The 24,667-nt window shown below is 49.4% G+C and overlaps 1 protein-coding gene across 3 annotated transcripts in view; it reads right to left on the reverse strand.

Annotated features, from left to right (window-relative positions):
* Positions 1 to 2,005: 2,005 nt before the first annotated feature.
* Positions 2,006 to 24,667, reverse strand: part of PCGF3 (polycomb group ring finger 3) — a 47,267-nt gene continuing 24,605 nt past the window's right edge. For all 3 annotated transcript variants that reach the window (XM_055589332.1, XM_055589333.1, XM_055589334.1), the window contains 5 exons: positions 24,329 to 24,439; positions 23,409 to 23,497; positions 15,425 to 15,562; positions 6,267 to 6,347; positions 2,006 to 5,883 (listed from right to left, as the gene is read on the reverse strand). In XM_055589332.1, the coding sequence (XP_055445307.1) occupies positions 5,836 to 5,883; positions 6,267 to 6,347; positions 15,425 to 15,562; positions 23,409 to 23,497; positions 24,329 to 24,439 (467 nt within the window). In that variant the 3' untranslated portion in view covers positions 2,006 to 5,835. The remainder of the gene's footprint in view (positions 5,884 to 6,266; positions 6,348 to 15,424; positions 15,563 to 23,408; positions 23,498 to 24,328; positions 24,440 to 24,667) is intronic.

Genomic DNA, 24,667 nt, shown 5'->3' on the forward strand with positions numbered 1-24,667 from the left:
CAGACTTAGTCTATTTGTTATAAAGGCCAGATCTCTCTATGCTTCAAAAGATTTTTGACTAAAAATGTTCCTAAAGAAGTAACTTTGTATCGTAGTACCCGAAACACACACACACTCACACACCCCCCCATAGGATTCAATGTAATGGTCAAATGATTAATATTTTCACATCCCAATAAAATCCAGAGACAATGAGGCTGTAGTGAGAGTCCTACGGACACATCAGCCTGTTGGTGGTGGAGACAGACAGGCCTCAAGGATGGGGAAGCGTCTCTCGGGCCACCCGCCACAACACAAAGCCCTGGGTGTGCGTCCTCCTGGATGGACGTGGTGGTGCGTCCTGTTATGAGAGCACAGCCGTGCTCCGGGGAACTGACAGAGCAGGAGGGCCCGCCCCCAGACCTATCCTCAGCTGCCCCACCAGGGGTTTATCCTTAGGAACCAAGAGTCAGAGGAGACAACCTGGACGGGCAGCAGGAGGGGCGGAAGGCTCCTGGTGCACGCTGCACTCCTTTCCCGGCCAGCGCTCCGCCTAGCTCAGGATCGTGGCCGTGGTGGGTACGGCGCTGGCGGTGAAATCGGGACTTGCCCGCTTCTCGCTGGAGAAGTGAACCTCCTGCCAGAGCTCCAGGCGGAGCAGATCATCCGTCCCTCCCTCGAAGCGCGTCCTCCTGGCTCGGGGGCCTGGCCTGTCACCTTCTGGCTTTTTCCCGTACTCGCCTTCCCCAGGCACCTGCCTGGCGGCTTGCTGTCCTCGTGGAGACCAACAAGCGGGACCTAATCGTGCGCCCAGCACCTCAGTGAGCGTTTACATGTGGCTTTGGCATCTTGACACTCATGAGATGGGGTAAATGACTTACCAAAAGTAAGTAGAATAGGTACAACTAATTTCTTAAGGCTAAATTTATCTTTAAAGTTTACTGATCTGCATGTATTAACTCATATATATGGAAGCTAGAAACAATGGCACAGATGAGCCCAGCTGTACAGCAGGGACAGAGACGCAGACAGAGAACAGCGGTGGGGGGAGGGAAGGGGGACAGACAGGGAGACTGACATATATACACTGTGATGCGTAGAACAGCTGGAGTGGGGAGCCGCTGTGTAACACAGGGAGCTCAGCCCCGGGCTCCCGGATGATCTGGGGGGCGGGGGCGGGGAAGGGTCAAGGCAGAGGGGACACATGCATAGTCACGGCTGAGTCCCCGTGGCGCGCAGCAGAAGCTAACACAACGTTGTGGAGCCATTACCTCCAAGGTCACTGATCTGAAACGCAAGGAGCATGATTTTGGTCAATATATTCTCCTTTTTTCAATTCTAGCTTTCTCAGATTTTCAAGGTTGCTGTAAATTACTTAACCTTTGGAAATTAAGTTTTGGGCATAGTACTTTTCCCCTTGAACTGTCTGCAATGGCTGATTTCACATGTCAACCTGACGGGGCCCCAGTGCCCAAGTTAAGATTATTCTGGTGTGTGTGTGTGAGGGTGTCTCAGGTGAGACGAGCCTTAGAATGGGCAGTCTGCTTCCTCCCGTGGGGATGGGCATCACTCAGCCCCCTTGAGGGCCTCCTCACAAGAAATGTGTGTGTGTATGTGTCCTGTGGGGCCTGTGCTCTGGGGAAGCCCAGCTAACACGAGAAGAGGGTGCCAATCTGCTGGCTGTCTGCCGGTAACAGGAATCAGAGGTTTTCTTTAACACGGCTCCCCTGGCACACACAGCTCCAAACCAAAGACAGTTCCCTCTCCAGGCAAACAGACAAGCGTGGGCTCCCAGAGTCCCCATTAACCTCTGGCGCCAAACACCAGCCCAGCCCAATGAACCGGCATCCAAGGTCATGGCCACGGATGCCGCGTGGGGCAGAGGGTCCAGGCCGGGAGGTTGGGCCTGGCGCGGTGCGTGTGCATCCTCACCGATACACAGGGCACTGGATCACCCTAAGAGGGCACCTATCTTACACTTTTACAAACATCTTAGGTAACAAACATCCAGCTTCAGAGAACTAGGTAGGTTTTCCTTTTGCTTTTATTACAAGCATATAATATCAATTGGCAAAACACTGAATACAAGCTTCACTATCATAAAATCAAAACATTTAAGCAATATTCCAAAAAAGATTTTTAGATTAAAATCTAGCCACCAATAGTACAAAAAAATTACACACCAACACAAAGCATAAAAAATGTAAACTTCCAAACTAAACAGTCAGAAACGTGTGTGTGCAGCGTCACCTCCACAGCCCCCCACAGCCCTCAAGCTCCACGTGGGACACCAGGGTCGGCAAGGGCTCTCGCCCCCGAACACTACATCTTTCAGGAAAATCGGTTTTATTGCACCTGACGAAGCTGTTGGAATAGACATTTACACGAATGCTACACACGTGCTCAGGGACACACAAAATTTTAGGCCCTCAGACACGCCCCCAGATGTGGAGACTCGTGAGCTGATGAGATGGGCAGCTCCCCAGCAGGGGCAGAATCTCAGCGATGACTTCGGTGTCGTCCGAATCGTTTCTTAACAACTTATCCCAACCTATTTAGTTTAAACACCAAGGCAAGAAACACATTGGTATATCACGTGAAGGTCACACGTGATGTGCCGGAGTGTAAATGATTTCCTGAGGAAATAGAGAAACTGAGCTTTTCGTGATTTATCTGCACTAAATGTATTTTCAGTGTTCTGAGAGCACATCAAATATTCACATACAAAGAAGAAATCAGTTGGCTCGTTCCTAGAATATTCAATCCAATGACACATTTCAAAAATCACTGTAAAATACAGCCTGTGGGCTTTGAGAAAAAAAACAAATGAATTTCTAAAGACTTCTAATATCACGAGGGGGCGTGGAGGCCGCACGCCCTGCAGGGCTCCGGAGCCCGGGTGGGAAGTAGCACCGTCTCAGCTGTGGTCAGCAGGGGGCTTGTCCTGGGCCGCCAGCACGTGGGCCCAAGGCACGAGGCCAGTCTCGGCCACGTGGTCCCTTACTCTCACCGATGGCCGACTCCCCCACGCAGGCCCCCACACACTCGCGACAACAGCATTCTCGTGAGGACCACGATGGACAGGAAGAATCTGAGCTGAGCGTACACGTTCGGAGGGCCCCCTGCACCTCCTTCAAGTCAGCAGACAGATGCTGCGGACCACTCAACGTAACTCTAGCGCACGCGCTGGAGCCTGCTGCACAGACGCACAAACCGCGCTTCGTCCACGAGACAAAACACACAAATCAAAGCTACTCAAAGTAAAAAGAAGAAGCTTGCAAAACACCTCACAATTTCATTTTATATGCCTGTAAATAAAGCTGGACCACTGAAAACAAACAATTGGATGGGAAAATATGATAAAGGGCTTAAAATAGAATAAATAATTCTATAAACTTAGGTTTTCTTCTTGTTCACCCCCCAAATCTTAAACTCAATATTATATATTCTCTCTGAATCTTCTATTTTCACGACGCCTGTGTCTAGTGAGGCCCTGCACGGTGACGAGCTCGCTGCTGCTGCTGCTGACGGCGTCTGTTTTACCAGCATCAACAGCTGTGAAAACTGCTTCACAGTAGCTCCATCTGTTTAAGGAAAAACAGTGGCAGGATCCAATCACTAACTGACCCCGGCTTTCATGCTGGAAAGGGTGAGAGTCTCCCTTTGATGTTAAGCAGACGTGCGAGGACAGGGCAGGCTTCCCTCTGCTGAAAGGCCCCCAGTGCCGGCCCTTAAGGCTGCGACGGACCAGAGGTGGCAGGACCGGACTCTCCTGCAGTGAAGACAGTCTGCACGGGGACATCTTAGAAAAATAGGTACTTCTGCTGCTGAGGTTTCATCAGGGCCACACGTTACACACGCAGAACCCGGGGTGCTCGGGGCCCAGGGGGACAGGGGCACCGGCTCACCTGCCTCCACCTCTGTGTGTATTAAGTACATCAACTTAGCACCATAGCAAATTCAAGTGATCACAAAGACAGAGCAAGGTTACAGGCACACACCATGAGATCACACAGTCAGGCTCCTGTTAGTCTGACCCTGAATTAATGGTATTTGAATTTTGACGCTCATACTGTTTAATCTTTCCTTACCTTGACCACACAGAATACCTAAATTCTAATCTTATACTTCAACTGCATTGAGAGCACATGGTTTTATAGAACGTTTCAGCAGAAATGTGTATCTGAGGTAGACAGGTAATATTTACTCATACACATCTACTCATTAAACCCTTGAATAGGAACTCTTAAAAAATGATTTGGATGAAAAATGAGCTTAGGTAACTAATAATTCAAACAGTCTGGGAGTAATGGGCTTAAATAAAGAGGCGAACTGTGACCGACTCCCAGGGAAAACTTGGCTTTATGTTTCTGAAAGGCCTCAGATTAAAATCACTTGGACTGAGCTACTTTGTTGTACTCATCACTAAGGAGCTGCTTCTGATGTTTATGCATATGCAACACGGAGTAAAAGAAAACAAACAAACTTGAGAGTCAATGAGCCTGACCACCACTGCCAAAGCAAGTTCAGGAAGAATTCTAGTCACCAAGGTGAAGTTCTTCACGGAAAACCCAGCTCTCAGGAGACCATCAAGACTACCTACCGAACGAGGCGGCCCCAGGACCCTAGGGTGCCGAGGTGACGGCAGGGAAGAGCCCGAAGCTCAGGCAAAAGCCGCCGGACGCGCACGGGGACAGACACGCAGCCGGGACACGCTCGCACCCAGGAAGGGCCCTCGCCTCGCTCCTGCCTCCACACATTCCAAACTACGACCTTGAAAGAACAAAGATGGATGTGCTGGCAAAGAGTTTATTCTCAAATTCCACAAAAATACGAACATTTGGGAGGAGAAAGGTTAACAGAGGGTGTGCTGCCTTTGCCGGGTTTTAGGTCCTAGGTAACTGAGGACAGCTCTTCTGACGCACAGGACCCCGCCGGCCCCACTGTCTGCTCTGGGAGAGAGGGGTGGGCAGGGCGGACGTGCCCGCTGCCGAGGGTGGACCAGGTGGGCCCTGGGGTCTGCACTCCTGGGGCTTCAGTGGAGACATACCCCCGGGTGCCAGCCCCACCCCCGCAACCACCATCAGTTCCTTCAGCAAAACGAAAAAGGAAAAGAATCAGCGTGAAGTTAACCGGCGGCAGTGAGCAACTTGTGCCCTGTTTAATAAAAGCAAGTTTTGGGAAGAACTGTTCTGAGAACCAGCGTTGACTGGTCCAGTCCACTCTGCTGAGCAGCTGCAGTGGTGAGGGGTGCAGCTCCCTGCGCTGGGCTCTGGGTCCCCCAGGGCTCAGAGCCCCCCCGGCTTCACCCTGCGCTGGGCTCTGGGTCCCCCAGGGCTCAGAGCTCCCCGGCTTCACATTCCCTAACGTGGAAATTGAACTACCATGGTTAACTCACGATACTCATGGAAACCTCTTTTGGTTGCTTTTAAATTAAATTTTTATATATCTTCTAAGTCTTCAGGAAGCTAAAGGCAACATAAATATCGTCATTCACCGGGAAAAGACATTTTTTCAATAACTTAGGAAGGATTCAATAAACGTACAGTATTGGGGGCTATCGTGAAACCTAATCCATAAACTGAACGGAAGTGACAGATTTTCAAGACCTGGAAAGCAAGCAAAGGTCACGTGTTGGAATGAAGGCCGCCACCTCGCCGTCCTCACGCTGGTCCCCGCGCGTCACGTCTGTAACCCTGTGCCGAGCGTCTCGTCGCGTGCGAATTCTCTCTCATACAAAAGTGATAAATACTCTGTTCGAGGTCCGGTCCACACGACGCCCAGGGCAGCACCCGTGTGCTGTGGCCCCGCCTGGCGCGTGCCCTCGGGCGCCTGGGCGCCGAGTCTCCGCTGTGCTCACAGCAGGTCCATCTTGGGTCTGTAGTGCAACAGGAGGGGCGCCTTCTGCAAGACAAGGAGGGAGGGGCCAGGACCCCGCGGGGGTCAGCTGCGGAGGGAGCCCCCGCCTGCCCCGGCCCTGGCCAGCGGCGGCCGGCCTGTCTCTCTCCTGCTCTCAGGCAGACCCTGGGGGTCGTGCCCGTCTGTTTCCTGCTCCAGAGAGGCAGCGTGGCTGGAAGGGTGCGTTCTGGTTGCAGTGGCCCCTCCCTCCCCAGGACGTCAGTCACCCTGATCAGGAGAGATGAGACAAGTGGGGGCCTGGGGACTGCACTGCCCATGGCCACTCTGGGGCTGATGACTCCAGGGCACCCACACTGCTGACAGGCCCACGGTGGGCTGTTACTCCTAAGCTCTGAAATAAACCACACACAATCACAGCAAAGTCTCACCTTGAATCTCCACCTCGTGACAACGACGAATTTGAGTGTATGGTCCTTGCCAAGGATCTCCTCGTTGCATAAAATGTCCAGCTGCCGGAAGAACAAGACCTTAGTCAGCGGGGCCAAGGGCCCAGTGCTCAGGATGCAGGGCCTCTGGTCCAGGCAGTCACGCCCGTCAGCGAAGAGCTACCTGCTTTCCTTCTGGGGCAGCACCGGCGGGAAGCAGGGCTTTGGAAGGCCGCCCCCCCCGCCCCACCCAAGGGTGGAGAGCACGCAGGGGCCTCTGTCCACACACGGCAAGGCAGCAGCCCTGTTGTGGGACGGCAGCCTCCAGGCTACTCTGCCCAAAAAGCACCTTGTGCCCCAGCTTCAGTCCGTCTTGGTCAGGTTTGTCCCTCTCACCTCAGTGGAAAAAGGTTATGGGCTCCACAGACAATTCTTCCCTTTTTTTCCATAAAGACTTTTCAGAGCAGTTTTAGGTTCACAGGAAAATTTAGCACAAGGTACAGAGCCCGCATCTTTCTCCTGGCCCCACCCCACAGCCTCTCCCCGCCACCAGCATCCCTGATGCAAACACGTCACACCTGATGAGCCTCAGTCAGCGCCTCCTCGCCTCCCATAGCCACGGCCTCCACGAGGCTCGGGACCGGCGCTGTGCCTCCCGGGGGCCTGGACAGACACACAGTGACGAGTGTCCTCCAGGACAGCATCACTCAGAGCAGGCTCACGGCCCTAGGACTCCTTGGGGGGCCTGTCCCTCTCGCCCTCCGCCCCTGGCAACTGCTGCTCCTTGCGCCGTCTGCACGGGTTTCTCCAGACTTCACAGGCGTGGATCACAGCATGCGGGGCTTCTGGATCGGCTTCTTCCACCGTTGTACGCGCTGACGGTTCCTCCACGTCTCTCACGCCCTGTCAGCTCTTTTCTCGTGGCTGAGTGATGCTCCACTGTCTGGATGGACCACAGTTTACTTATCCACTCACCTTCTGAAGGAGGTGGCTTCCAAGGTTTGGCGACTATGACTAAGCTGCTATAAACATCCGTGTGTAAGTTTCCTTGTGGACCTAAGTTCTCAGCTCCTTTGGGTAAGTACCAAGGGGCTTGACTGCTGAGCTGTTTCCCTAAATGGCTGCACCATTTTGCACTTCCACTGGCAGTGAAGTTTCTATTGCTCCACGTCCTTGCCAGCATATGGTGGTGTCGGGGTCCTGGATTCTGGACATTCTGTAGGTCTGGAGTGGGATCTCACTGTTTTAATTTGCATTTCCCTGCTGACAAATGATGTTACCTAGATGGTCTTTTTATTATTATTATTTTTGGCAGTGCCATGCAGCTTGCAGGATTGTAGTTCCCTGACCAGGGTACTGAACCCAGGCCACTGCAGTGAAAACACCGAGTCTTGACCACTGGGCCACCAGGAATTCCCAGATGGTCTTTAAAACTTCTCTCTCAAGGCAGGGGAGGAAGGGTCCCAATGTGTGCTTCCTGTGTCTGCCATGGAAACAGCACAGCTGCATCAGGACAGAGAGTGCCAGGAGTGCAGTCCTCAGAGTTCTGTCTGGGAGCCCACAGGCTCAGGCCCTCTAGAGGCGCCAGGACTCCCCGGCACAGGGCAGCGTCCTCCCAACCCTGCTTCCGTCCTTAGATGGCCCCAAACCCCCTCTACTCTCTTCCGTGTGCACATCAGTAGTTCACTTATTTATCACTGACATAACTGGGGTCAGGCGCACGTGAGATTTACCAGCTCAGCCGTTTTCAAGTGCAGCTCAGCGGTGCTGACTGCTTCCATGATGTGCAGCTTGCCACGCCCATCCACGGACTCTGCGTGTGTAAACCTGTAACTGCCTGCTTAGTCAATAACCGCCCGTCCCCGCCCCAGCGCCGGCCACTCCTATTCTGCTTTCTGTCTGTGATTCTGATGCCTCTGGGGACCTAGTATCAGTGGAATCGGACAGTATTTGGCCTTTTGTGTTTGGCTTACTTCATTTAGCATAGTCTCCTCAAGATTCATCTATGTTGTAGCAGGCGTTAGAATTTCCTTCCTGTTTAAAGCAGAATATCCCACTGTATGGACGGACCACATTTTGCTTATCCATCACCCACTGATGGACACTTGGTTGCTTCCAGCTTCTGCCCACTGTCAGCAACGCCGCTGTAAGCGGGGGGGTACAGATGCTTCCTCCGGGTCCTCTGGGTGTTCCGCAGAAGGCGCTGCTGGAGCTCATGGTGGTTCTGTTTAGTTTCTGAGGCATCGTCATAGTGTTTTCCACGGTGGCCGCACCCTCTATGCCCCATCAGCAGTGCGCAGTGTTCCAGGTTCTCCCCAGCCTCCCAGCACTTGGCTCTTACGTTCTGCAGGAGCCATCCTCTGGATCTGAGGTCTCGTCACAGTTCTGGCTGCATTTCTCCAGTGATTAGTGATGTCAAGTGCATTCTCTCGTGCTTATTGGCACTTGTACGTCTCTGGAGAAATGTCTACTCAAGTCCGGTGCTCATTTTGTAACTGAGTTGAGTTTTTTTGTGCTCAATTTTAGAAACAGTCTATCTATTCTGGATAGACTTGTCAGATATATGATTTATAAATATCTCCTTCCATTCCATACAATTTCTTTTTCTTTCAAGTCAACGAAGTCCAAATTGTCTAATTTTTCTTTTGTTGCCTGTTCCTTGGATATTCTACCCAGGCGATCGCCAAATCCAATGCCAAGGTTTTGTCCTATGTTTTCTTTTAAGAGTTTTATTGTTTCAGGTTCTACATTTACGTCCCTGATACACTTTGAGTTGATTTTTGTATGCTGTGTTAGGTAAGGGTCAAATTTCATTCTTTGGTACGTGGATACCCAGTTTTCTCAGCACCACCTGTTGAAAGGCTGTCCTTTCCTCATTGGAGGGTCTCAGGACCTTGTCAGTTGACCACATGTGAGGCTTTCCTCTCTTCTGTCGGCCTCGGCGCCCCCACCACAGTTTTGGTTAGTGTCTCTCTAGTACACTGCGAAGCTTTGAGTCCTCTACTTTTGTTCTTCTTTTTCAAGGTTGTTTGGCTATTTGGGTTCTTTGAGAGTCCATAAAAAAATCAGGATGCATTTTTTTTTTATTTCTGCAAGAAATATCTTTGGGATTTTGATAGAAATTCTATTGAATCTGTAGTTCATTTGGGTAATGCTGACATTTTAAACAATGTTCAGTCTTCTAGTCCCTGAATGTGGCACACGTTTCCACGTGCTTCTGTCTTTCATTTCTTCAGCATTTTCTGTAATTTTCACTGTACGAGTCTTTCACTTCCTTTGTTAACTTAATTCCTAAGTCTTTCATTTTTTAAAATTATTTTTATTGGGCTATAGTTGCTTTATAATAGTGTGTTAGTTTCTGCTGCTGCTGCTGCTGCTAAGTCGCTTCAGTTGTGTCCAACTCTGTGAGACCCCATAGACGGCAGCCCACCAGGCTCCGCCGTCCCTGGGATTCTCCAGGCAAGAGCGCTGGAGTGGGGTGCCATTGCCTTCTCCAGTGTTAGTTTCTACTGTACCGCAAAGTGAATAAGCTATACATACACATACATGCTCTCCTTTTTGGACCCTCCCGTTTACGTCAGCACAGAGCAGTGAGCCGAGCTCTCTGAGCTGCAGTCGCTCCCATCAGCCGCTTACTTTATGTGTAGCATCCACAGTGCACGTGCCAACCTCAAGCTCCCAATACACCCATCCCCAGCTTTCCTCTCTTGATGTCCATGTTTGTTCTCTATGCTTGTGTCTCTATTTCTGCTTTGCACATAGCATCATCTAAACCATTTCTCTACATTCCACACATATGTGTTAATATATTTGTTTTCTGACACTTCACTTTGTGTGACAGTCTTTGCGTCTATCCATGTGTCTGCAAATGACTTAATTTCATTACTTTCTATGGCTGAGTTTATTATTCTTTTCGGGGCTATTATAAATGTATTCCGTTTTATAATCTGCTCTTCAGCTGCTCTTCGCTCATGAACAAAAACACATCTGATTCCTCTGCTCACTTTGCATTTTGCTACCTTGCAGTTAGTTCTGACAGGGTCTTTCTGTGGAATTTTTAGAACTTTCTACATATTCTTCCTCACTCTTCAGTTCAGTCGCTCAGTTGTGTATGACTCTTTGCGACCCCATGGACTGTAGCACGCCAGGCTTCCCTGTCCATCAACCAACTCCTGGAATTTACTCAAACTCATGTCCATCGTGTCAGTGATGCCATCCAAGCATCTCATCGTCTGTCGTCCCCTTCTCTTCCTGCCTTCAATCCCTCCCAGCATCAGAGTCTTTTCCAATGAGTCAGCTCTTTGCATCAGGTGGCCAAAGTATTGGACCTTCAGCTTCAGCATCAGTCCTTCCAATGAATATTCAGGACTGATTTCCTTTAGGATGGACTGGTTGGATCTCCTTGCAGTCCAAGGGACTCTCAAGAGTCTTCCCCAGCACCACAGTTCAAAGGTATCAATTCTTCGGCACTCAGCTTTCTTTACAGTCCATCTCTCACATCCATACATGACTCCTGGAAAAACCACAGCTTTGACTAGATTGACCTTTTTCGGCAAAGTAATGTCTCTGCTTTTCAATATGCTGTCTAGGTTGGTCATAGCTTTTCTTCCAAGGAGCAAGCATCTTTTAATTTCATGACTGCAGTCACCATCTGCAGTGATTTTGGAGCCCAAGACAATAAAGTCTCTCACTGTGTCCACTTTTTCCCCATTTATTTGCCATGAAGTGATGGGACCAGATGCCATGATCTTCGTTTTCTGAATGTTGAGTTGTAAGCCAGCTTTTTCACTCTCCTCTTTCACTTTCATCAAAAGGCTCTTTAGTTCTTCTTCACTTTCTGCCATAAGGGTGGTGTCATCTGCACATCTGAGGTTATTGACGTGTCTCCTGGCAATCCTGATTCCAGCTTGTGTTTCATCCAGCCCAGTGTTTCTCATGATATACTCTGCATATAAGTTAAAGAAGCCGGGTGACAATATACAGCCTTGATGTACTTCTTTCCCAGTACGGAACCAGTCCTTTGTTCCATGCCTGGTTCTAATTGTTGCTTCTTGACCTGCATGCAGATTTCTCAGGAGGCAGGTAAGGTGGTCTGGTATTCCCATCTCTTGAAGAATTTTCCACATTTTGTTGCGATCCACAAAGTCAAAGGCTTTGGCGTAGTCAACAAAGCAGATTTTTTTTCTGAAATTCTCTTGCTTTTTTGATGATCCAAGAGATGTTGGCAATTTGAACTCTGTCTGGTTCCTCTGCCTTTTCTAAATCCAGCTTGAACATCTGGAAGTTCATGGATCATGTACTGTTGAAGCCTGGCTTGGAGAATTTTGAGCATTACTTTGCTAGCCTGTGAGATGAGTACAATTGTGCGGTAGTTTGAACTTTCTTTGGCATTGCCTTTCTTTGGGATTGGAATGAAAACTGACCTTTTCCAGTCCTGTGGCCACTGCTGAGTTTTCCAAAATTTCTGGCATATTGAGTGCAGCGTTCACAGCAAGTCTTTTAGGATTTGAAATACGTCAACTGGAATTCCATGACCTCCACTAGCTTTGTTCGTAGTGGTGCTTCCTAAGGCCCACTTGACTTTGCATTCCAGGATATCTGGCTCTAGGTCAATGATCACACCATCATGGTTATCTGGGTCATGAAGATCTTTTCGTATAGTTCTTCTGTGTATTCTTGCCACCTCTGCTTAATAACTTTTGCTTCTGTTCGGTCCATACCATTTCTGTCCTTTATTGTGCCCATCTGTACATGAAATGTTCCCTTGGTATCTCTAATTTTCTTGAAGAGATCTCTAGTCTTTCCCAGTCTATTGTTTTCCTCTATTTCTTTGCACTGATCACTGAGAAAGGCTTTCTTATCTCTCCTTGCTATTCTTTGGAACTCTGCATTCAGATGGGTGTATCTTTCCTTTTCTCCTTTGCCTTTAGCCTCTCTTCTTTTCTCAGCTATTTGTAAGGCCTCCTCAGACAGCCATTTTGCCTTTTTGCATTCCTTTTTCTTGGGGATGGTCTTGATCACTGCCTCCTGTACAATGTCACAAACCTCCATCCATAGTTCTTCAGGCACTCTATCAAATCTAATCCCTTGAAACCCACTTAGGTACAGTGTGTAAATCCTTTTAATATGTTGAATTCTGTTTATTACTATTTTGTTGAGGATTTTTTGCATCAATGTTAACAAGGGATATTGTGCAGTTTTCTTGTAGTGTCTTTATCTGGCTTTCTCAGGGTTATGCTGATCTCATGAAATGAGTTAGGAAGTGGTCCTCCTCTTCAACCTTTTAGAAAAGTTTGAGAAGGATTGATACTAGTTTTTTAAATGCTTGGTAGAGTTCAGGGAAGCCATGAGGTCCAGGACTTTTTTTTTATTGCAAGATTTTCTGATTGGTGATTCAATCTCCTTACCAGTTACAGGTCTATTCAAATTTCCTATTTCTTTGTGACTGTCATGTTAGGCTTTGTTTTTCTAGGCATCTGTCCATCTCATCTAGGTCATCCGATTTGCTGGCATACAACTGCTCAGAGTGCTCTCTGAAAATCTGTATCTGAAGAATCAGAAGTGATGTCCCTGCTTCCATCTCAGATGATGTGACTCAAGTCCTCTTTCTTAGTCCCTCTAGCTCAGAGTCTGTCAATACTGTTGATCTTTTTGAAAAACCGTTGATCTTCTCTATCATTTTTCTATTGTCAATTTTATTTCTGCTCTAATTCTTATTATTCTTTTTTTTCTGCTAGCTTTGGGTTGAGCTTAGTCTTTTTCTAGGTCCTTAAGTTGTAAACTGAGGCTGTTGATTTGAGATCTTCCTTGTTTTAATGTGTTTACAGCTATAAACCTCCCCCTTAGTACTGCTTTCACTGCATCATTAGTTTGGATATGTTGGATTTTTGTTTTTATTTGTCTCTAAGTATTTTTTAATCACTCTTTGATTTCTCATTTGATCCACTGGTTGTTTAATTTCCACAATTTTGTGAATTTTCCAGTTTTCCTTTGGTTACTGATTTCTAACCTCATGCAGCTGTGGTATGAGAAGATACTTTGTATAACATCCTTTAAAATCTACTGAGACAATTTGTGTCTGCTCTTCTAAAGACACCAGTGGCTGGACTTACAGCCTGCCTGGATAATCCAGGAGGTCTCTTCACTCCAACATTCTTTGCATGTCTACAAAGACCTTTTTTCAAATAAAGATGTATTCAGATGTTCTCAGGATTACAAAGTGATCGTATTTTTTTTGCGGGGTCACCACTGAACCTACTACACGTCTGCCTTCTGACCCCATAAAATCCACATCCACCCTGAATGCGTTTTTTTAGCTCAAAGAGACTCAAGCCACTCTAGCATCAACTCCAGATCCCCAAATCTCATCTTCACATCATCAGTTCAAAGTCTCAGAGCTTATTTTCTAAATCATAGGAATCAGCTATGGGTGAGACTCTGAGTATGATGCATTCCGAGGAAAAATTCCTCTCCAACTGCAGATCTATGAAACTAGAAAACACATTATTTGCTTCCAAAATCCAAGTGTGGGACAGGATAGGTATTCTTAGTTCAAAAGGGAGATATATTAGAAGGCATAGAGACATCACTGGTCTCCAAAACATTGGAAATCCAGTACGGAAATCCCATTTGGTCTCAAGATCTGGGAACACATCACTGCAGGTCAAGGCTCTGCTCTCTTGGGCCCGTGTTGGCCTCACCCTCTGGGGTGGCTCACCTAGGCAGCTGAGCAGCTCTTAACAGCCTATTTCCTGCTGGTAGAATTTTGCAAGTCTGATAGCCTTCTCTCCTTTCTTCCTGTCTCTGTCCCCTTCAGCCCAAGTTGGTGGTGGTTCTGCCGATACCACATTGTTAAAAGCACTGTGGGTCTCCCAGGTATGTCCCAGATTCAGGCCACTGACATGAAAATCCTTTGTAGATCTCTCTCGGATAACTCCTCTCTCTACTCCTCCCATGAGACAGCTGAGCCACCATGAGTCAAACAACTAAACCCTTTAGCAAAAGGTTGAACAGCTACACACTTGGCCTTCTCTCTAGAGTGTTTTTCTAACAGTCAAATTCCTAATATTACCATTTTTTTACAACCTGGATAGGCTGTAGGTTCCTTTTTGTTTGGCAGTTCATTCTTGAATTCATCCCTCTCCTCTAACATTTTATTATCGGCACCAAGAAGAAACTAGACCAGCTTCTGGGGCCTCCAGGCATCCCTTGGCTTGTGGTCACATCACCCCAATCTTATCTCCATCTTCACACCGTCTTCTCCTCTTTGTGTGTCTCATGTTTCCCTCTGCCTCACATTTGTACGGGCCCGTCATTGGATTTAGGGTCAATCCAGGATTAGTTCCTCTAAAGACCCTTAACTTCATTACATCTGGAAAGATCTTTTTTCCAAAAAGATCATGATTATAGGTTGTGGGATTGGGGTGTGGACACAGCTCTGTGGGGGGCCACGTCCACCCCACTCTTCTGTGACACACATCTCAGGAGCTGGCCTCCTCTCTCTGTCCTCACTGGCCTGCTCTCCTGGGTCTTCTGCCAGACTCTCCCCAACTGGCCTCTCCTGCCTCCTTTTACGGACCATGACACCACTTTCCTTGCAGCCTGAGGGCTGTTCGCATCATGAGTCCTTGGCTTTACATCCCACAGTGCCTTCTCCTGACATGTCTACATGACGCGGGCAAGCCATGCTTGAGCAGAAGCGAATGCCCTCAGGAGGGCGTCCGACACCCCTACTGAGCATGTTCGCTCTCCCTCTGGGACCACCCTGCTCTGCACACTAAAGCACAGATTTTATTTTAGTCTCAGCATTCATCAGAAACTTGGAAGTATCTTCTCTGTCTACCCACCCATTCCATCCATACCCATCCATCTGTTTGTGAAATTAAAGACCAGAATCTCGCTTGTGAAAATCTGTAACGTATCTCGCTGCCATCCCATTGGCATTTCCTCTTCATTTAGCAGTGGCCTCCATGTTCATGGGCTCTGGGCCTCCACTGCCTTCACCACTATTTACTATCACACTAACTGGGAGGAGGCAACACACAAGACTGTTTTTTCTGACTGAAAATCTCCAAACAAAATTGTAAAAAGCAAACAAACCCAAAGAGCTTCAGAAGCGTCACTTCTACAGAAAAGAGTGACTCGCCACAGTTTCTGTGTACCTCGTTGAAAGACGAGAGGTTAAGTTTTTTGGCAATGAACTTCTTCAGATGCAGGACTGTGGCCTGGGCTGAGCAGCGGATCCATTTTCGCTTCAAGCCCCGCAGTTTGCTGCTGTTGCATTCCAGACAGATGCTCACCTGCGGGAGAAAGAAGGGCTCAGCTGGGGAGGTGCACCGAGGGTCGCCACGGCGCTGCTCCCTGGAGGCTTCCTCAGCCATCTACCAATCCCGTTACATCTAAGACTGCAGACGTTTTGGAAATCATAAATCTGTTTTGACTAAACACACTACCTTAAAATCTGTTTATTTTTGCCATTTTGTGAAAAACAATCTAACATTACATTAATTGTTTTACTAATGCAGTTCTTTAAAGTAAACCCGAGAATTACTTACTTACTATGGCAGTACATGCTAGCCTCAGAGTTAAACCGAGAAAGGTGGAAATCCTGTTGTAAACGCTCTAGCCGGTGGGACACACACACGTCGCCTAGAGGCCAAGTGTTCCGCAGGAACGATGAGAAAAGACATCACAAGGCAGGCACCACGGCCCCCAAACCCAGGAAGGGTCACCAAGGGGCACATCACGCTGGTCCAGCTCACTAGAGGGCAGAGGACTCTGAGCAAAGGCACAAAGTCTCAAGTTCACAGTTACCTTTCATGAGATCAAGAGTCCAATGGGTCAGAGTACTCAGTGTGTGACAAGGAACTTCAAGACAACAAGCTGAGTAAAGTGACTCCGGATGGCAGACGCAGCGGAGGGACAGCCTGGCCACGCTGCACTGCCGAGCTGGCCCCACCTGAGATGCCTCGCCTCACTCAGGGGTAAGTCTTTCTCCAGGGATGGTTAGGGTGTGCCAAAAAACCAGACCCCCCAAAACTCAAACCCCCAAAAAGAATCATTAATAACTGAAATATATGTCTAAAATTATTAGATATGAAAGAAGGAATTAAAAATATAACACTATGAATAAAGAACAGGCAGGTATAAAAGATATTCAAATATAACTTCTAAAAATAAAAAACATATTCATTCAAATTAAAAACTCAATGGATGGTCAAACCACAGATTAGTCTCAGCTGAACGCAGATCAATTTTCTGAAAGATCAATGGGAGTAAATTACCCAAAAGAAGTTTAGACACAATAAAAGGCATCAGTTAAAATAAGAAAACAAAGGAAAGGTAAGACACATGAAGACAGACCACAGAGTCTGAAAATCACAAGAGACCAGAAGAAAAAGAGAAAATAAAGGCAGAAGGGCCCCCCCAAATGATGCAAGACATTAACTCCTCAACTCCAGGAAGCAAAAGGACCTGACGCAAAGGAAATCAGTGGAAACCGGCACCCAGACACGGCGGCCCCTCTGAGCACCGGGGACCGAGGCCCGGGGGCTGGGCAGGGCTGCATGAGGGGCTGGTGCTCAGGCGCTGAGCCCAGGCCCGGGGCTTCCCACCGAGCCGCCAGAAAGGAAGAGCTAAACCATCATTCAGAGAGGAAGTGGAATGAAGTCACCAGCAAACGAAGACAGAACACAATTTGAGAAGCGAGAAGCGGCAGCACAGGAAGAAAGAGCCCGAAGCAGACGGACTAGCTGGGGTGTTAAGGAGGCGCCCAGGCAGTGGGAAAGCCCTGCTGCTGTTCAGAGGAGACAACAAGAGACTCGTATTTATTTTGGACTTTTAAAAAACGCAGAGGTGTCGACCAGAGAAAGAAGGCACAGGCCCCCCAACAACAGAAGCAGGAGGCCGTGGGCTGGGCCACCAGGGAGGAGGGAGCACAGAGCTGCACAGGACTCTGGAAAGCCCAGTCTGTGTGAACACGGGAGTGACCACAAGGTGCACCCCTATGAAGGGGAATTCGGGACAGTAACACATAACCCTCTCACGTACCACTGCCCTCTGGACCGTGTAATGTATTACCTACCTATGTTTTTGATCACACTGTACCACATGCAGGACCTTATTTCCCAGACCAGGGATTGAACCCGGGCCCCCTACAGGGCAGTCTTAGCCACTGAACCACCAGGAAGTCCCCAAATGTATTACCTATTTAAATACACTAAGTTAAAAGCATGTTTGTAATTTTTTAACAGCTCCATTGCAGTATAATTTACATGTATGTTTTAAGTATACAATGCAGTAATTTTTAGTCAACTTAAGACTTGTGCAACCACCACGCCACCCAGTCTGAGCTCAGACCCATCACCTCATAAAGACCCTCGTGGCTTTGGTGGTCAATCCGCCCCAGCCACCCTTGGCCTGCGTCTGTGGACCAGCCTCTCCTGGATGGTCTACAGATGGGATCGTACAACACAGTCCTCCCATCTGACTTCTTTCATACAGTCAAGTGGGGAGACTCAAGTGCGTGGCAGCACCTTACATGCTGACCCGCTCCTCCGCCTCCTTGCCAACACCTGTCACCATTTTTTTGCTTACAGTCATCTTGGTGAGTGTAAAATGCTATTTCATTATAGTTTTAATTTGTATTTTCCTAATGACTAATGAATGATGTTGAACACATTTTCATGTGACTATTAGTGAAAGTTGCTCAGTCAAATCTGACTCTTTGAGACCCCATGGACTGTAGCCTGCCAGGCTCCTCTGTCCATGGAATTCTCCAGGCCTGAATACTGGAGTGGGTAGCCCTTCCCTTCTCCAGGGGATCTTCCCAACCCAGGAATTGAACCTAGGTCTCCCGCATTGCAGGCAGATTCTTTACCAGCTGAGCTACCAGGGAATGTGAGTATTAAACATTTGTATTTCTTCTTTGATGAAATGTCTGCCAATTTGTTAACCCTAACCCTAACCTTCTTAGTTGAGTTACATGTTCTAGATAAAAGTCCTTTTTAGAAATGTCATTTGCTAATATTTTCTCCCAGTCTGTGGTTTTTAAAATTTTTCTCAATGGTGTCTTTTGAAGAGCAGCAACTCCTTTTGGCTGTGCCACGTGGCTTGAGGGATCTCAGCTCCCTGACCAGTGGCTGAGCTGCGCCTCACAGGGGAAGCACAGAATCTTAGCCACTGGACGGCCAGGGAGTCCCAAGAGCAGTATTTCTTCATCTGATGAATTTTCTTTCATCAGTTTTCTTTCCTGAGTTGTGTTCTTGGTTTTGGATTTGAGAACTACAAGCCTAACCCAAGATGCTAAGGAGCTTCTTTCATGTTTTCCTGCAAAGTTTCCCGGTTTGAGCCCTTATATTTTGAGTTAACCTGGGCTTCCCTGATAGCTCAGTTGGTAAAGACTCTGCCTGCAATGCAGGAGACCTGGATTCGATCCCTGGGTTGGGAAGATCCCGTGGAAAAGGAAAAGGCTACCCACTCCAGTATTCTGGCCTGGAGAATTCCACAGACTGTATAGTCCATGGGGTCGCAAAGAGCTGGGTGCAACTGAGCGACTTTCACTTTTACCTTCCCTGTCGTGAGAGGCAGGGGCATGAGTGAATCTTATGCACGTGGGTGTCCAGCTGTCCCAGCACCGTCCAAGACACTGTTCTTTCCTCAGGAAGGGCCATGGCACCTGTGCTGGAACCAAATGATCTTGAATCTAAGGGCTTATTTCCACACTCCACAATGATTAAAAAAATCTACCTTAACACCTGCAACACAATGTCTTGATTACTGCAGCCTTGTTTGTAAGATTTGATGTTCAAAATTTCCAATGCATATATTAAAGAATGTTCAACTCAAGAAAGTAGAGAAGGAACAAAAGGAACACAGAGCAGAAAGAAGAAATGATTAACAGAAAAGAATGTGGCTCCATCTCTGGCAAGAATGACCAAAAAAGCAGGAGGCACCAGTGGGATACTAGCAAGAGCAATGGAGAAATCACCAGACACTTGGCAAAGCCCACAGACAGACAAAAGAATTCTGTGAAAACCTAAGTCCGCATAGAAACTTTCCTAGAAAAAATATAATTTATCAAATAATCTTAAAAACAAACAAAAGATTCGAGTAGGATTAAAATCATTAAGGAAATTTATAATTTAAAATCTTCCTACCCATCTTCAAAAAAATTAACTAAGATCTGATGGCTTTGTGGGAAGTTTAAACAAAATATTCAATAAAACGGATGTTCTCAATCTTATACAAACTTTCCTAGAGAATAAAAATGGGAGAGAGAGACTACTTTCAGCTCTGAGACTTCTCCCCTTGACACCAAAGCTAAACAGATACATACAGTTCCTGTGAAATGATTACATCAGAACATGCAACACATGTCCACGAACACAGCAAGAATCTGCGTGTGAAGGACCAAGGGCCGCCCCAGGAGCTGGAGGCAGACGGGCAACAAAACAGACCACAGACCCCGGAGTCTGGCACGAACAGCGCGTGGAGACGTGCCAGGAAGACCAAGGCCAGCACCCAGGAGTCTGTGAGGGCTGCAATAGACAGAACACCAGGCAGAAAACAGCAGAATACTTGTTCTGAGGCCTGAGCCATGCACGCGCCCAGGACACACCACAGGGCCCATCGTGGCACCACGTCAAATGGCAACCGTAGGAAGTGGCCACATGGCACACCTCAAAAACAACCTCAAAAGGCGATTTTAACTGAGGAAAGGAGGCTGCACAAAGACGCCTGTTTTGCAGTGTCTATGGCTTGTGGCTGCATCATAAACATGAAGACTCAGGACCCAGGTCGGCAGAGCTCAGCAAGTCCCCCGGGTTTGCTCTCGAGTGCGTCCCCGGGCAGCTGCACCACCACCTGCCCAAAGCCCTGCCGCCCGGTCCCCGCCCACCCCAGGCTCCAGCCTGGCCACCCTGCCCCCAGCCTCCCCTCCCTGCAGGCCCTGCCCCGCCCCTGCTCCTCACACCTGGGGCCCCAGCAGGCCCGTCTCGGGCCACAGCCACCCCTGCCCTACCTTTCTTGGGGCCAACAACAGACCAGCGCACAAAGCTCAGCCTGGGGTGGACTTGTGGCCTCAAAGGGGCACAGTGGGGCCCGTTCCCCCGTTCCCGGGACAGCCTGCTGGCTCTTCTGAAAGCAGCCAATCACACAGACATCTTTTTGGCATGTTTGTGATAAAAAAGGCAAAATTTAGAAACAATAAAGATAAACGCTGGAGGTTTAAAACTGACAGAACAGGGGTTAGCAGGACGGCCCACCCTGCACCTGAAGAGGCCGAGCCAGCGGCCTGACCCAGGCCGCAGCGAGACCTCCAAGTCCAGCAGGAGGTTAACTCTCAGAGCCCAGACAGGCGGAGATGTGGGCCCCGGGAGGTGTCCTGCAGCCCAGTGTTCGTTCACTGAGACACACATGAGCACACTCCCACGTGCCAGAGACGTTCCTCTTCCTGCAGCACCCGGGGAAAGTTTCCAACAACACGGAAGCGTATAAACTGGAAAATTAGGGTTCCGCTATTCTATCCCTGCATCCACACTACGCTAATCACGTCTGGAATAAACGTCAGTGTTGTATATACACATATATTTTACTTATTAAATACGTATGTGTGTTTAGTTGCTCAGCAGTATCCGACTCTTTTCAACCCTACAGAGTGCAGCCCGCCAGGCTCCTTTGTCCATGGGATTTCCCAGGCAAGAACACTGGAGTGGGTCACCATTTCCTTCTCCAGGGGATCTTCCCAAGCCAGGGATCAAACCCAGGTCTTGTGCATCTCCTGCACTGCAGACAGGTTCTTCACCACTGAGCTGCCATATGTCAGAATATATATATAGGCAGACTTTGCTTTATTGCACTTCACAGATACTGCGTTTTTTATGAATTGAATGTTTGTGGTAGATGATGGCTAGCATTGTTTGGCAATACAGTATCTTTTAATTAAGGAATGTACCTTATTTATTTATTTATTTTTTTCTGAGGGCTTCCCTGGTGGCTCAGTGGTAAAGAATCTGCCTGTAATGTGGGAGATGCACGAGATGTGGGTTTGATCCCTGGGTTGGGAAGATCCCCTGGAGAAGGAAACGGCAACTCACTGCAGTATTCTTGCCTAGGAGATCCTATGGACAGAGGAGCCTTGAGGGTTACAGTCCATGGGGTTGCAAAAGACTTGGGCACAACTTAGCCACTAAACAATGTTGTTTTTTAGATATAACAAAACCTCACACTTGACAGACCACAACAGAGCGGAAGCATAACTTCTATACGCACTGGGAAATAAACTCATGACTTGTTTCGCTACAATGGTCTGGAACTGAATCTCAGTGTCTCCTAAGGGGCCTATATGTATAAATGTGTGTGCGTGGATATGTTACACATATATTCTGCCACAGCCAAGACCCGAAGTTCTCATGGCTACTACTGACTTTCTCCTCTTTCAGATGAGCCTTCAGAAGCAGTTGGTTACATTCCTATTTATAAAATTGATTACAATCACAACCACTGAGATTAATTTCGGGAGAACTCGAATCCTAAAGTCAACCTTCCACCCAGTAACACCCAATTATGCAATTTTCTCTGTGTTCTTCCAGAAGGTTCTGGTATCTTTGCTTCGGTCTCTCACATTTATTGCTAGGCTGCCTTAAAGATCTTATTAATTTTCTGAACAAAGCCGCCCACCCTCTGACTCTGACACGCTGGTCCTACCACTGGAAAAGGGGTCTCAGCACCTCAAGGAGCTGAGTCACATGCGTGTGCCCAAGAGCCATCACACGCCCAGCTCGCGTTCCCGTCTCCTGAATGTTGGGGCCAGGACCTCCCAAATCACGCTGAGTGACAGCCAAGGGCTGACATTTTCTTCTTTTGACGCCGACGAGACAACTGTTCCATCAGGGAGTGTGAGGACCACTGGAGGCACCAAGTCAAGGTGCGCTAAGAGAAGCCCGCAGATGGGGAGGTGCGACCCCGCCACGTTCCCAGCAGCATCGCCGTGCGGGCCCAGTGATTCTCCCTTGATTCCTGACAGTGAGTGGCACCAACAGCGGGCTCTGTCCTGGCTATTCTCACTGCAGTCTGCATGGAAGACGCCATCCCCCTACTCCCCGCTGAAGACACCTGCTTTAACCTTTTCTTTCCTAAAGCACTCTGCAGTGGGTAGGGGTCACTCTGGCAATTAGCCATAGAAGGGAAGCTCCCGGCCATCCAGGGGTTGCAAGGTGGTGCTCTCATCGCTGAGGGTGCGGGTTCAGCCCCTAGAAACTAAGATGCCACCAGCTGTGCAGCCAGGAGGAGAAGGAGGAGAAAGGGGAGGAGAACGGTCGGGAGAGACTCAGAGAGCTGCTGGCACGCGACCATCTCTGCTGTGCCTTCCTCCCGGCCCAGGCCCGGGCCACGTGCCCACCTGCTCCCTTCCTCCCGGCCCTTCCTGTCAGGGGAGAGCCCATCTGGTCCTTTCTCCCGGCCCTTCCTGTCAGGGGAGAGCCCATCTGGTCCCTTCCTCCCGGCCCTTCCTGTCAGGGAGAGCCCATCTGGTCCTTTCCGCCCGGCCCTTCCTGTCAGGGGAGAGCCCATCTGGTCCTTTCCGCCCGGCCCTTCCTGTCAGGGGAGAGCCCATCTGGTCCTTTCCGCCCGGCCCTTCCTGTCAGGGGAGAGCCCATCTGGTCCTTTCCGCCCGGCCCTTCCTGTCAGGGGAGAGCCCATCTGGTCCCTTCCTCCCGGCCCTTCCTGTCAGGGGAGAGCCCATCTGGTCCCTTCCTCCCGGCCCTTCCTGTCAGGGAGAGCCCATCTGGTCCTTTCCGCCCGGCCCTTCCTGTCAGGGGAGAGCCCATCTGGTCCTTTCCGCCCGGCCCTTCCTGTCAGGGGAGAGCCCATCTGGTCCTTTCCGCCTGGCCCTTCCTGTCAGGGACAGCCCATCTGGTCCTTTCCGCCTGGCCCTTCCTGTCAGGGACAGCCCATCTGGTCCTTTCCGCCCGGCCCTTCCTGTCAGGGGAGAGCCCATCTGGTCCTTTCCGCCCGGCCCTTCCTGTCAGGGGAGAGCCCATCTGGTCCTTTCCGCCTGGCCCTTCCTGTCAGGGACAGCCCATCTGGTCCCTTCCTCCCGGCCCTTCCTGTCAGGGGAGAGCCCCCGAGGCCCGGCCGTGCGCCCACCTGCTCGTCACTCCGGTGGTAATCACCGTCTTCCTCCTGCTTCTCCTCCGCTGCCTCTTTGTTTGAACTGTCGTCCGCTTTGGTTTCTCCTTTTAGCAAAAACAGAAAAGACTGTATCACGATATCCAAAGTGTTAAACTGTTATTTTCCCCCCACAGAACACTCAAATGCTATGGAATCCCAGGGTGACAGGAGTTCACACACGTAAGAGTCGGAGGAGCACTGGTCGACAGGGCTTCAGTCGCAGCACTCGCAAGGCTGCGGCGGGGGCGGGTGTGTCCGGGGGCTCCCGGGCAGGGGGCCATCAGCTGGGTACCACCAGGGTGTCACACCTCAACTCTGCCCAACAGCACGGCTCCCAGAGCTCGCGCTGGTCCCACACGGCTTTAAAAGTCAGGCCTCCAGCTCAGCAAAGACAGGATTCCAGGCTCCCGAGCTGCCTCCGGGCCTCACCTCCAGGCCCTGAGCCTGCAGGTATATAGCCCCCGCTCCTCTAGGCTGGCAACCAAGGCCTCCCCTTCTCAGATGTTCAGAGATGCACAGAACAGACCAGAGTGCTTAGGAACCTGCGTGGCCCATGGAGTCAAAGGTTTGAATAAACTGTTACAATATGTACAGATTCAAAGCACCATTAATTTTCCATCAAAGCCAAGGAGAAGTTGGCCTTTCTGCAAGAAAACAGGCAAACTGGGAGAAGAGGCCTGGGAGGGCCCATTGTGCACATGTGGTCCCTGCACACCCCACCTCCAGGCAGCTCCGGGGCCCCCGCAGGCCCCCGCTACGGCCCGCCACGTAAGCCCTGGGACCGGGACCCTGCTTCTCAGCATCCCCCACTCCTGTCAGCTCTGCAAGGACGCTGACGCCCACCAGGCCCATTGGGAACCTGCAGGGGCTCGTGCGTGTGAAACACAGCCACTCACCATTCCGGTGGGGGTCTAGGTGCTGCTTTGCAGAACACGTCTCCCCCTTGATGTCTCCAGGCACTTCCAGGCCTAACTTGTGGTAGAATTCCCTCTGCTTTCTCATTTCCGCTATGAAAAATTAATATGTAATCCTTAATCTTAGGCAGGTGATGGATTATCTTAAAATTCTGCACACAATCACGTGAAAAAAAGGGCAGGTTTGCTGAAAAGGTCTGAAGGCTGCTGCCCATGAGAAATGACAACTTTAGACCGTGCCCTCTGGAATTTCAGAGCGGCTGCCAGCTGTGTGACTTGGGCCGTGTACCAGGTTGCATGTACCAGGGTGCGTGTGCCAGG

The sequence above is a fragment of the Bubalus kerabau genome, chromosome 7 (genome assembly GCF_029407905.1).
Source record: "Bubalus kerabau isolate K-KA32 ecotype Philippines breed swamp buffalo chromosome 7, PCC_UOA_SB_1v2, whole genome shotgun sequence".
Taxonomy (NCBI): Eukaryota; Metazoa; Chordata; class Mammalia; order Artiodactyla; family Bovidae; genus Bubalus; species Bubalus kerabau.